The sequence below is a fragment of the Aulonocara sp. 'chitande type north' Nkhata Bay genome, linkage group LG13, assembly GCF_057382095.1.
Source record: "Aulonocara sp. 'chitande type north' Nkhata Bay isolate Kocher_YH1m ecotype deep benthic linkage group LG13, A_spYH_male_GT1.1, whole genome shotgun sequence".
Lineage (NCBI taxonomy): Eukaryota > Metazoa > Chordata > Actinopteri > Cichliformes > Cichlidae > Aulonocara > Aulonocara sp. 'chitande type north' Nkhata Bay.
In genome coordinates, this window is record NC_141356.1 from 12,210,648 (window position 1) to 12,225,479 (window position 14,832).

The 14,832-nt window shown below is 37.3% G+C and overlaps 1 protein-coding gene across 1 annotated transcript; it reads right to left on the reverse strand.

The window, feature by feature from the left end:
* Positions 1-1,982: 1,982 nt before the first annotated feature.
* LOC147315748 (uncharacterized) lies at positions 1,983-3,389 on the reverse strand. The gene is made up of 3 exons (XM_086260167.1): positions 3,312-3,389; positions 2,663-2,859; positions 1,983-2,553 (listed from the first exon to the last, which is right to left on the reverse strand). The coding sequence occupies exons 1-3, from the start codon at positions 3,387-3,389 to the stop codon at positions 1,983-1,985; spliced, it is 846 nt and encodes a 281-aa protein (XP_086116293.1).
* Positions 3,390-14,832: the final 11,443 nt, after the last annotated feature.

The window sequence follows — 14,832 nt, forward strand, 5'->3', positions numbered from 1 at the left end:
CAGTGTCGGCTTGTGGGGGAATGTAAACAGCCGTAATAATCACTGCTGTAAATTCCCTCGGTAGCCAGAATGGCCGGCACTTAATCATCAGGTACTCCAGGTCCGGTGAGCAGAAGGATTTGACCGGGTGCACGTTCGCATAATCACACCAGCTAGCGAGCTAACTTCCTGCTAACTTCTTACTCTGGTGAATTGAATATATTCTGTTTTCATGGATGCCTGGATGTTAAACTTAATTGTTACACCTGGTAAAGCAGCAACGCTGATCATTTTATTAAAGATGAAAGGATTTACACAGTTTTAAACTCTCAGTGATGCCGCAGTGTTCGTTTGACTTTGGGACCTGAATGGACAGAGTTTAGGACCCAGATTACCTTTCAAGGCTCCTGAATACGGCAGCCGTAATGCTCTTCGTAGCTTACAAAGTCGTACTAACTCTTTTGATAGACCACATAAAATCAGTTAGAGGTCAGTAAGCACAAGCAGAATTCATACATAAGCAACACCGGAGGTGCACTGTCAAATTTTGAGAAAATTAAAGGATGTGCCCTATAGTGAGGAAAATACGGTATTGAAAGAAATTGTTCAGTGATTTCTTAAGATTACAATTGTTAAATTCGCCTAAAATTAAAAATAGGAGCATCTGGAGAGAGAGACTGCAGGTTGTGTATCACTTCAAAAATGGCGTCAGGCAGCAGCTTTGACGTCAGATTTGGGATGAATGTAAACAACAGTGACAACGATTTGAGGGAATTCTCTCAGTAAGTAAAATGGCCTGACTTATGATTGGAAATTGTTGATTGCAGCAGTGAATTTTCATCAGGATAAACTTAAGACAATAAGTTTTTCTTATTGTTGTTGTTTTGCCTGTTACTGTGCTAGAACACCAGGGTTACACATCTTTTAGTGAGTGTCTGATGAGGGAAAGAGCTGAAGGTGCAGTAGGCCTTTCCAGGGTGTACACAGACTTTCACCCTGTGGCAGCTGGGACAGGGTCCAGCCCCTCAAAAACCCTGAACTGGATAAGCGAAGAGAATGGTTGGGTGGAAGTTTCTGCACAAAACCTTTATTTTCGCATGACTGGAAGTCACAAGTGTTTTTTCAGATCAACCGTTTCATATAATATTTTATATATCCTATGTAAGATTAAAATGCACACATACATTTTCAGGCTTTTATCATCAACACATAGATTTTCATTTTGTTCACATTAAAGAATGTCCCTACTTTTCTGGAATTCTGGTTTTACGGAACAAAAAAAAACCTTCCTCTGCACGCTCATAGTCACAGTTTTAGGTTCCCCGACACATTTAAATGTGACTGAGCTTGAATTGACAAAAATACTCCAATCTTAAGATAAAATGTGTTTATTGGGAATTTTAATTTTAAACTTTTTACAAAAACACACAAAACACTCTGTCAACACAGGTTGTCAACACAAACCAGGTGTTTTTTTAAGACTAACCCTGTCACAGTCAAGCATAGACTTTTCAGTATAACTCACAGACAGGAAGACATGGAAGAGAAAGATTGGTGTGGAAGAACTAGACTGGCCTGCATACAGTCCTGAAAACCTGATAGAACCTTTGGGATGAACTAGAACAGAGACTGTGAGCCAGGCTTTCATGTGCCATGCGCTTTCTTAGTATGTGTGAAGAAATACAAATCACAGAGGAGCAGAATAGTACGCTCATTAAGTAGGTCTTCAGAGTTTTTCTCTCTCTCGTGATTCATAGCATCTGATCAATAAACAAAACATGCTTCTTGCTTCCCCAGTTTAACTGAATTCAGCTGGTTAATAACCGATGAAGCTTTTAATAAGAATAGTGCTTCTAAATTTCTCAAGATAAATCTCAGATGTCCACTTTACTACATTTATTAAGGTTGATGTTTGCTTAATTTATCTACTTCTTTCACAGAATCGTCCCCTTTTGTCTCTCTCTCTCTATGTTACAATCAACCACCTGTCTGATTATGTGCAGCTACATCTGCTGCAGTGCTGTGTACACCACTGTGCTGTTACAGTCACTGCAGCATTGTAGCTGTAGCTTTTTATCTGCAGCTACTTCTCCAGCAGTGTTGTCCATAGTGTAGCAGCACAGAGACAACAGCTGATTGTCGATGGGGTCTTTCCATATGAGAAAAACCAAAATCACATCCATGAAAGGATTGAACAGAAATAAATTCATGTAGATTAGAAAGATAGGAATGAGAAAATAAAGTGAAATTGGTACAATATAAAAGATGATCGGAGGAAGGAACATCAGACAATGATTAACTAACAACAGAACTAAGATTTCTACAATTCTCTGTTTTTCTTCAGTGGGCACTGAGGTGGCAGCAGGCAGAGTTTTGAGGGTCCAAACCAAAGTGAAGACGAACAGGAAAAAAGGAACGAGGTTAAAAAAAATTAACACAGGGAGTAAAATCACATAGAAGAATACAGCAAGAGGTACAGTGATAATAGACAGGATCCAAACCAGAACAGAGAGCAGCACAGAACCTTTAGTTTGTCTGATGCAGTTCCATTGTGGACGGGTGATGACCAAACACCTGCAACACAAGACAGACATACTGATCATTACAGGAGGACATTTATCTTTAGAGGGACGCTTGAGAATTTGATTGAATGCAATACAGACAGAGAAAGACAGACAGGTACCTTTCAGTAGCAATGCACATCTTGAAGTCAAGATTAGCAAACACGGCACAGCAAAAAATGCCAAGAGCAATATAATGATAGAGAACTTGTTCAGGGTTTTCTTTGACGATCAAAATGATGATCATCATGCTGAACTGGATTAGATTGGAGATTAAGAGGTTTGTGTAGTAGGTGATGGGGATCTGCTCCCTTCGTACCTGCAGAAAATATTAATGCAGTAATAAACATGATATTCAGAACTAAACATTTAAATGTTTACAGAAAATGATGTAGAGAGCTAGTGTTTTAATAACAACTGTATTAAGTGTCCAGAAAATATTTTTAGTGTGATTTAGACTAATAAGAAACTCAAAAATGTGTAAAAGCTGCAAAATGGTCTGATGGAATTAAAAAGAGTGACAGATTGGTGACCAGTGCAGGTTTCACTCCACCTCTCACACTGTGACACCTACGATAAGCTTCCACTTCAGAAGCAGAAAAAAAATGGACGGATGAATTCAGAACTAAACTTTATGAACTATTAACTCAGAAAATGAACATTTAAAGTGACAAAAGTGGAAAAATTTTATAAAACTAGACTGTTTGTAAAAGTGAATTAGTTCAGCAGGAGTGAGACATAGAAAGTAATGAAAGTCTCTCATTTACATACCACAAAAAACACCCAACAGGTCACTGCCATAGTGACCAAAGTTAAAGGAAGGCAGAAACAGACGCTTATCAGGAACATTATATCCAAGATATCCATCTCCAGCTGACTTTCTGTATGATGGATCTGCTATAAAAGCTCTATCCACTCTCTTCTCTTTACCAAAGGATCTGCCTGAGTGCAACAGGAGGTGTTAAAATAGTGAGCAGATCAACATTGTTGTTATTTTGATATGAAATTATAGCTAAAGATATTAGAAAGAAAATTGTGCCAAAATAAAACAAAAGGGGAAAAACAAAATACTGGTTGAATTAAATTGAACGTGTCCTATATTGAGTCAAAACCATCTGGACTAATAAATCAATTTTCCACTGATTTTGTTTTCTACAGATGAAAAAAAAAAGCTAAACCTTTGAACCTAACTGAATTAGCAAGCTGTACTTATTAAACTGGTACCTGACTACAGAAATTATATACCTATAAGGAAGCCCTTGGTAGTTTGATCTGTCCACAAGCCTATCAGTTAAGTACAAAATTAAGCAGAAATAAAGCATAATCAATAAATATATTTTCATTTGGTTTTCATTTAAGCAGCTTTCATGCTGTTTACAAGGAAGCTCAAAAGAATAAAGTAACCGCCTCCTGTATCTTCAATATATATACAAGTAAAAATCAGCCTTACTTTCTTCAGCGCAGCTTCCAACTCAATAGTTAATTCAGCATTGTGCCATTTAAGATATTTTTATCAGAGCGAATCAGAAAAAGGAAATTGTGGTGGGTTATAAACTCCACCCCACAGCCCCTGTGGCAGCACATTCACACGCTTTGATGAGAATAGTCAAACCATTTTTATTCAATGTTATTTTCGTGTTCAGCTTTGTTTAGGATTAAGTATTAATTCCACTTCCACTTCATGTTTCTGATAAATTTAACTTAATCTTGAGCGAGTACAGCAGGCTGAGCAGACCTCTGTCTTTCAGCACAACACAAAACAGTGACTTGACTATGACGATTAACTTTGCTCACTGGCTGACTACTAAATCTGTAAAATAATTGAAACACCCTCCTGACACCCTGTACATAAATATAGACATTTAAAATCATAGTTTAGCTAATAGTGTACCATGATCTCAAAGGACGATATTCACTGTTGTTTCCTTTGCCTGTTGCAGAACGTCTCTGCAGGGGAGTTGCTTCTTTGTGGAGACGTGAGAGGCCGGAAGGTGATATACCAAGAGATGGCGCTTTCTTCAAAAAAAAAAAAAAAAAAAAACATTGACTAGGATAGTTAGCTATAGATGATTATTGTAGGTTCTTTATCTTATCATATAAACCACATCAAGGCCACTGCTTTGATTTCATTTATATAAATACAACTGAATAGAATTTCACATTCTTTTCTTAGCTTGTGTTGTAAACCTCTTCATCCATTAAATATAAAAACTTAGAGTTACGTTTTGAAAATGTCAAATAAATGCATAAAAGTTTACAGTCAGTTTGACCATTCAGATATTTTACACTACAAATTACCAAAACTCCAGTAAACCATTCTTCATTCATCCATTTCAATCTAATCTAATAAATAGATACAATTTCAAAGAAAATTATTCTATCCTGCTTTCTCCTGTAACACAAACCAGATGTGAAGGTTATTTCTGAGACTTGTAAACTTGTAAACAAACTAGCTTATCGTTTGTTGTACTGTTGTACTAGCTATGACTGTGCAATGACAATAAAGAGTTGTCTTATCTTACAACTGCAGTGAGAGAAAGTCATTAAAGCTGTTGGCCTGAAGCTGTAGGATAACTGAGATTTGCATAACTGATCTAGTTTCCTGATAAATATAGAAGAACTGCACATGGTGGTACTAGGTTCTCTGGAAAAACAGGAATGCAAAATAATTTGCAAACTTTGTACGGCTGATAGCTTAGAATTATATGAGCTTCTGTTTGGTTCAGATCTATTTTCTCCCAAATCAAAATTGGCACATCATCACATTCAGATCATAATTTGTTTTGCAAAAACTGCTGGAATGGAGGGATTAGCTTCTCTACATGGATGACATTAAGCTCTATGTCAGGAATGACTGAAACACTGATTTACAGATCCACACCACCAGGCTCTACAGCACCGACATTAATCCGGCACAGCATGTACCACTGTCAGATACAAAAAACTGGACTGAAAGACAGCATAGAGGCGCTCATCATGGCAGCACAGGAACAAGCTCTAGTGCTGTGTTGAAGGTAAATTGTGAGTAAATATAATTCTAGTTAAAGATGGGAAATTTAAAGAGTCAAGAGACTTTTGTTACCAGTCATGTCTTTTAAAAAGCAGTTAAAAACCTGTTTAAACTCGCTTTTGGTTGATTTTGTTTTGTTTTTTATTTTAATGTTTGTTTTCTGCCTCTGTAAAGCACTTTGTGATTTTATCTTGAAAGGTGCTATATAAATAAAATTTTACTTTTTTACTTTTACCACACTACTGACTGCAGCTTTCAACACTAACCAGAACAATATGGGTTGTTTCTATGAGATTTGACTGTGAGGGGAAAGCTGTTCCACAGTTTGGGGGCACAGAAAACGCTTGATCTCCTCTGCATTTAAATTAAGAGTGAGACACAGTCAGAAACATCTGATCAATTGACCTGGAAGCTGAATAAAGAGGTCAGAGATGTAGAAAGCAGAAAGGAGCTAAACCATGAAGGGCTTTGTAGGCAAACAGGAGGGTCTTGAAATCTATTCTGAACCTCACTGGCAACCAGCGTAGAGATGCTGAAACAGGTGAGATGTGAGCAGCAGCATTTTGGACAAGCTGAAGACGGGACACAGAGGACTGACTGAGACCAACGTAAAGTGAACTGCTGTATGCTGTCGTCTGCTTACCCTCCAAATATTATTAGAGGGGTTTTTTGAATATAAAAAGGGTCAGGTGTCCTGACAGGTGTCACTTCTCTCTTAGTTAAGCTGCTGGGAGCTTCCCAGACGCTAATGTTTTTGTCACTTTTTACATTCTAAAGTAATGTAAGTAAGTCCAGGCTTTAAACGCTGAAACCAAGCACACCATTGTTTTTCTTGTGACATTACCAATAAGTTTGATGTGTCACATGGCCCTCTTCCTATTGAATAAACAAAAGTTGTATCCAAGATGGCCGACTTCTAAATGGCCACCATGGTCACCACCCATCTTGAGGAGTTTGCCCCCTCACATATACTAATGTGCCACAAACAGGACTTTAATATCACCAACCATTCCCATGTTATTATCCATATAAATGGCCCACCCTGTAGTTAAAAATGGCCAATTATACCCTGGAACCCAGAGGGTTAAACATTTTTCTAAAGTAATGCAATAGTTAATAATAGTTAATGCGTGTGTGTGTGTGTGAGATTATATCGTATGGTATTTTATCGCCATGTGTTCAGGATCTCTGTTACAATGTTACAATGGCGCCCTGGGTGAACACTCCCTCTTGCGCGCCCCCCCCCCCCCCCCCCCCCCCCACACACACACACACAAAACACATTAAGGACTGTACATTAACATGAAACGGTTTTACACACACACACACACACACACACACATGAAGAGAGACAGAGTATGCATAGTATGCAAACGGCTACCAAACAGCCATCATAATTTGTCATACAATGAGAACAGGACAAATAAAGAATTGACAATGACTAATTAATATTAAAGTCTGTAACATAAGGTATTGTTTGGAGTTTAGTCTGTTACGGTTGCTATTTTTTCCATTTCTTCTTGGAGCAACTGTAACCCACTTTATTTCCTTAGGGATTAATAAAGTATTCTGATTCTGATTGTTTCAGGATGACCTGCCATTATCCAATGACACATCTGCTTACCTGTATCTTTTGCTCGTTTCTCCTCCTCTTCTTTTCTCTTTTTTCTAAACCGAGGACCTGATGGCTTTGAACTTTTCTTGTCCATCTTCCATTGGTTTTAATTTTGCACTCCAGTATGAACACAAATCCCCCAACTCGAGGATCACCACAACATAACCTAATAGGCCTACACCTAGTTCACAGATTCACTTTGTCTAGGGTGCATTTCTGAGATTTCACACAACCCAGGATTCAAATCATGAATACATAATGGGCTTGGATTTACAACATTATAAATGAAATGTGCTCTATTTGGAAGAAGCAGGCCCCTCCCCTTTCGACGGCTTGTGTGATAGAAGCCAGGGTTTTGTGTTGACCAAAGTGCTGTGCAACGGTTAAATTGAGAAGAGGAAAAAAAAAACCCAAAGCAAAACAATTAAAAAACAAGGTAATAGATAAGAAATAAATCGGTACATTTATTAGGTGCTAAACACACACACTCATGGCCGAAAAATGGCACAGGAGACACAATGAGCTCTCAGAAAGACTCAAATGTCAGTGAGTAAATATAAGTGTAGTTAAAGATAGGAAATTTCATGAGTAAAGAGACTGTTGTTACCACACTGCTGACAGCAGCTTTCAACACTAACCATAACAATATGGGTTGTTTCTAGCAGATTTGACTGTGAGGGGAATGCTGTCCCACAGTTTGAGGGCACACAAAACGCTCACCCTCTGAGTTTAAATCAAGAGTGAGACACAGTCAGAAGCATCGCACCAGAGGGACCTGAAAGCTGAATAAAGAGGTCAGAGATGTAGAAAAGGGCTTTGTGGGCAAACAGGATGGTCTTGAAATCGATTCCAAACCTCACCGACAACCAATGTAGAGAAGCTGAAACAGGTGAGATGTGTGATGTGAGCAGCAGCATTTTGAACAAGCTGAAAATGGAAAAGAGAGGATTGATTGAGACTAATGTAAAGTTAATTGCAGTACTCTGAGAGGAAATGAGAGCATGAATGACAATTTCGCAATCTCTCACACAAAGGAAACATGTAATATTTCATACAGAGCACAGATGGAAGAAGCTGTCTTGTGAAGGTGAAAGGAGTGAAAGGAGAAATTACTTTTACTGATATTTTCCTTAAAGAAAGCAGGTATAGAGAGAACAATATAGCAACTAAGATGGAACCCAGAGGTACCCGTAGCAAAGTGTTGTTGTTGTAGAAGAATAGTTTGCAGTGCTGGCAGAGAAGGATCAGATTTACAGGTATGAGGTAAACCAGTGAAGTGCTGGGGGACAGGGATATTTTCACCAGTGGTATCAAATGCAGCACTGAGGTTGAGGAGGATGAGGATGGCACAGTCTACTGACAGGACTACTTCATTGTATACTTTTAGGAGGGCACACTCTGTGCTTTGTTGGTATGGGTTAGGGTATGTTGGTATGTTTATATATGAAAGTTGAAGGAGAATTACTTTTTCCAAGACTTCTGAGAGAAATGAGAGTTTAGAGATTTTTCTGCATATAAAAACAGTCAGGTATCCCGCAATCCTCTCCTAGTTAAGCTGCTGGGGCTTCCCATGATGCACTGAGGGCAAGATACTATATTGTTCTTTCTTTGTCAATGTTTATGCTTTAATCTTTTTATTTTTTGCTAGTTTTGTTTAGTTTTCTGATGGTTTGGGAGCAGACACAATCTTTATGGGATTTGGGTTTTGGGGGATGACAAAAGGACAGAAAGGGCAACTCAGCTTCCTGGTCTCAACTATGTGAAAACAGTTCTGTGCTAATAGTCAACACAGAAGTAAGTGTAACAATCTTTGAGTGGAAGTTTGCATGGTGCTGTATTGCAACTTTGTGTTGATGTGTTGAGTGATTTGGTCTGTAACAATTTTAAAGGAAAAGTTTGTCATTTCCAGCTGTTTGATCAGATCAGCAACTAAAATTCTTTACTTAATTCATTTGTCTCATGTTGTGAATACACATGCAGTGAGCGTCATACAAAAGACATAAATTAGACACAAGCTGCGGGCTTAGTTTACATTTTTCCAGGAAAAAGATGTGAGCTCAGATAGGAAAACATTTCCATGCTGTTATAAAAATAGCATTCTTTAAAAGCCTCCAAGCAGTTATGTCTTCAACCTTTCATTCTTCACAAAACCTTTATAGTAGGACAAATAATGTGTCTACTCCATAATGTAACAGACATGAAAAATCTGTACACAGCGCTTTGAGTACTCTGGGAGAGTAAAAAAGCGCTGTATAAGAATCAGTCCATTTACCATTTACAGGAAACTTTGATCATTGCCCAGAAAAAAAAAGGGAAAGGCCACATATTTAAATTTGTATTCCTTGTTGTTTGCAAAATTCACCTTATAAATTTCAAAGGATGTGATGTGGTAAACTAATTTGATCTGTTATAGAAGAATTTTTCTTTTGTCTCTCTTCTTCTCCTCACCCTCAACTAGTTTATGGTAACATTAGCATTATTCAAAATGACATAACACTATTTACTTATAAAGTAACATTCCAGTCCCAGGTATGGGTGAGTTGGCAATCAGAATGGCTGCAGGAATCTGGTTTTGAATCTACCCAGGACCATTTCCTGAATGTCATTCCCCTTTTTATTATTCTCTCTACTCTTTATCTATCATAAAATAGGCTCCAAAATTAAATAAATAATTTTTACAGCTTCTGTGTAAGCAGACAGTGACAGCACAACTGTGAGGAAAGGAAGTCATTCAAATTTTGAAATCTTAAAATCCTACAGAGCAATGAGGTCTATGAACCAGCTGCTCCTGGAAATTTCAGGTCCAGGTTTATCAAGAGATGCCATGAAGCCTTTTTAATGCTGGCTTATTTACTTCTTTTATTCGATTTTTTTAGTGTATATTTATTGTTATTCAGTCACTGTTTTATATAGTATATATGTTGTAGAACTTGTAATTGAGGTTGATTAAAGTGTAGCTACACAAATAAACTTTGACTGGCCCATATGGTCACAGGGCCATATGGGCCATTGCTAGGGACGATTTTTAGGGAAGATAGATGGATTAAAAACAAAATGCAAAGTTGTTTCTTATGTTTAGTGTCGCTTAAACATGCAAAGACCGGGCCAACATACATCAGAACAGTTGTTGTGAACATTTTTCCTCTTGATCTGACAGAGATGATAGCTGATGGCAGCAGAGGAAGGAACTGTTTTAAAATTTGTCAAAGGTGAAATGATTGGCTCACAGACATTTTGTCAAATGTTTAGCCAATAAGTAGCATGGATACACCTGGACCTGGTGTGGCTAGAAGGGCCGGTGTTGATAACTATCAGCCAGTGGCACGTTGTCATCACTTTTCATATTTATTGTAGACTGTTTTTAATGCAGAGGACAAAGCAGAAAACACTGGTGTAGAGACCTGAGGAGTGATCTTGAAACAATCAAAGGTAACTATGCTTATAAACTTCAGGCTTTGTATTTGCAAAACTGTAGTTGCATTATTTTTATTTGTGTCTATAGAAATATGAGGTATAAATCATGTGTATTGTGTCATGAGGGTGCTGTGAGCGGTGTGGTAGGCAGGAGTAGGACCCAAACGCAGGGCTCAAAACACAAAGGGGGGAACTATAGAAGGTAGCTTCATTGCAACATGGGGGAAAAAGAGGACTAAATACACTGAGGGGTGAGAAGGGAAGTGGAAACACAGCTGGGAGAGTTTAAACATAATCAGGTGGGTGGAAGAAAAACTGAACACAATAACATAAGATGTGAAACTGTCAAAGTAAAATAGGAAAACAGAGACACACATTAAGACATGGACTGACAGAAAAAGAGGAAATAGAGGGAGCCGAGACATGCCTGGGAACATCTGAATAAAAACAGTGACAGAACTATAAGTCTTAAAAGTCTAGTTTCACCAATCCAAAGGCTGAACATTTGGACTCATGCGAACGAGCTTTTAGTCCAATACTACATTTAGTCTGTTGCTGTGACAGTTCACTGTGGCTCTTGGGGTTAGAAGCTCAGGCCTTTCAGCCTTCTCAGAATGTAATATTTTGCCAAATAGTTGTTTCTGTTTGATGTACCATTGAGAAAGCAACATATTGAGAAGCACAGTTAAGCTGGAAAAACAACAGTGAAACACCAGTGAGAGAAGTTAGTGATAAATTTTCTTTAGTTTGCAACATGCAGCTGAACACTGTTATTAACCATTAATTTCTCTCTTAAAGGTTCTTTAAAGAAAAATTGGTATGACTTCACTGACTCAAAATTCAACTACCAGCAGCAGCTGCAACAATTATGGCAACTACACAGATTTTAATGACTTCTGCTGGTATTATGAGGACAGCATTAGCACCTTGACATGGATAATTGTTTGTGTCAGCCTTCCTTTGACCTCACTGGCAATCTTTTTTCTTTGCATAAAGGTGTGTATATTATGAATACGATTGTCTTACTACGATCTGGGTTTTGTATGATTCACTTTGACTTTGGGACTAAATTTCATAGAAGTGGAATAAAATGACTATTAAATTAAAAAAAATATGATTTCAGTTGCCACAGTAAATAAAAGGTGAAAAGGTAAAAAAATCATATGATTTAATTAAGAAGGGTGACTTTGTAACATCATAACTGTTCAAAGGAAAGAATACATTACATCAAAGCCATTATTTTTCTTTTTTTTTTGAAGGTAAGGAGAGCAGTGTCTGTTTTTGTTAGCACTGCATACTTACAATTTTGAATTCATCCTATTAAATACAGACTGCAACACTATTGACAGCTCACTGAACAGCTCTGGAATAACTGAAACTGCTTCAGTTATTTTGCTGCTGCTTTTTTTTTTTGGATGCCCAAAGACTTTACAGCAGTTTGTAAGTCACACTGCAGATTTGGGTCCATTTGCTTTAGTAAACTACCCTAGACTGTACTCTGACAACAGCCCAACTACTACTGCAGCTTTTATATACTGCAGCGCCCTGGGGCACCTCTGTCAGTGCGCCCCACGGCAGCTGTGGCTACAATGTAGCTGCCATCACCAGTGTGTGAATGGGTGGATAACTGAATGTGTAAAGCGCTTTACGAATACAGGCCATTTTACCATTTATAGATCTCAAAAAGATTTTTTTGTCAGTACTCACAATGAAAGTTTCAGTTTTAACAATCATTTATTTAATTTATTAGTGGCAATCACTAGCAAAGCAACATAGACAAATCCATTCAATTCAACATAAAATATAAAATATAGTTTTGTATCATTATGCAACTAAGTTTCAGTGTTACAAAGTCTGGTATTGAGTCACAACATTAAATGTGTGTGCAGCTGAGTAGAAAGGTGTTATATAAGTATATATAAGTACTAGTTCTTTTAGCATTGAATACACAGAACACATTTAAACTACTTTTTTCCTTGTATTTTACCATTGTAGTATATGTCAAAACATCAACCCATTTTCACCTCATAATTCTTAATGTAATACTCCATCCCAAGCTCAAAGTCTGGCAAAAAAAAAAGACAAAAATGGACTTTAATTTAAAGAATAACATGCAATGTATTTATTTATGTAAATCAGACCAAGTATTAATCTGCAAGTCTTTAGTGTGTAGTATGTTATATGAAATGCTTTTATGTGGAAACCATAATGCCTAAATTGTGTTGACTGAACATGTTTATAGTTTACTTTGTTTTCCTTTAGGTGCGAAATGGTCACATCAGTCAAATCTATATCATCAACCTTTACATTTCTGACCTTGTTCAGCTCTTCTGTATGGTCGTTCACATGTCAGGTGTCCAGGACGACCTCACACAGATAATATTCTTTCACAATGTCTATCCTTGTGGTCTGATGGCAAGTGTGGGCTTCATGGTGTGTGTCTCCATGGAAAGGTAAACATCTGTGCTGTGTGTTTGTAGCTATGTAATTCTCTGAGCATTTATTGCTTTTCATTAGTATATCTTTTTAATACCTCTCCATGTCAACTCCTCTGTGTGTCTTTCTTGTATAACAGGTATTTGGTTGTTGCCCATCCAGTGTGGTACCAACAGAGACGAACCATCAAGGTCACTGTGGTGGTCTGTGTCTTAGTCTGGATCATTTCTTTTTTTGTTGGCCTCTTAAATGGAAACTTTTTTGGTGCCTTCCTCGTCCTTCCGCTCCCTCTTCTCATTTTCTTCCTTATTAAAACTATTAAAGCCGTGTCTGCAACCAGTGTCCCCTCTGATGAAAAACAAAGAATTGTGGCAGTTTTGGTGCTGGTGGTGCTTATTTACATATTGGTGTTTGTGCCCAGAACCATTTTGGAAATACTGTACCTGACAAATACAAATTGGCAGACTTTGTACTTTGTGTATGACACTACCTGCAGTTTAGTTCAGCTGAATCCTCTTATAGACTTGATTATGTACTTTTTCATTAACAAATGGGTGTTAGACAAGCTTTTGGGCTGTCTGTGTTGTTGCAAATTGGACAACAATGATCTCAGAACTTCAGTGACAACAACATAAAATCAGAAGGAAATTGTGCAACTTCCGAGTTGCCTCACTGTAGATAAGTGAAGCTTTTTTTTGTTGGATTGTTGGCTTAATGGGAAATGGCTGTTCAGGCAATGTTTCTGTTGTTTATTAGCATGGATTAAAATATATATTATATGTATCAATTAATACAATCAACATTTCATTCCTAATTCCTTATTTGATCTATTTTAGTTTTACTGAGACAATATTTGTTTGCTCTTTTGTGCCGTTGGCTGTAAAACTATCTGCTCTTTCAGCAGTGATCCAACAACAAATTACTTTCCCCCCCAAATGTTAAGAAAACCCGACAGAATAATCAACATGTACTCTTAGAATTGCTTTAAATCCCTTTGATTTCTGCATTCTTAAAGTGCAGTGTGGTCTAGAAAAGCATGTATAAAAACCAATTTTCAAAAAATACAGTTTGTACTTGATAATATAAAATATGATAAAATAAATAAATTAAAAAGTCTTTATTGTTGTTCATGTAACCATAAAAACAGAATAAAATCAATTAACTCAAATCCCATTGTGCAGTGTCATGTCCCAGTTAAAGAAATCAGGTTAATTGATCTAACACACTGGTGTGTGTGTAATATCATCTTGCATCTAAACATTGAAGTGCGCTGATTTACTACCACTGCTTGTAACTTTTCAATTTTCTTTTCCATTTTTGTGATAATAAGAGATTCAGAAGATCTCATTTTCAGTTCTCTATTACAATTTATAAATACAGATATAAATATTTATTCTTCATTAACGAGCTCATATATAACATTTGCATGGTATCATTTAAATAAGTTATTAACAATGTATTTACTGTATTTTTCAGACTAGAAGGCACACTTAAAGTCCTTTAATTTTCTCAAAAATCAACAGTACACCTTATGTATGAATTCTGGTTGTGCTTACTGACCTCAAACCGATTTTTTTGTGCTACATCGCGCAAAAATCTGTTCTACATGTTTTAGTACGACTTTGGTAAACTATGAAGCGGCACCACTTGATGGTCAGAGCATTAAGGCTACCGTAGTCAGGAGCCTCACGGAGTAATAAGTACTGTGCATCAACATAATATTACCGTATTGTGTGTGTACAAGGACCCCAAAATGGCACCTGTTAAGAGACATTCTTACGAAGCAGATTTCAAACTCAAGGCTATCAATTAAGCAG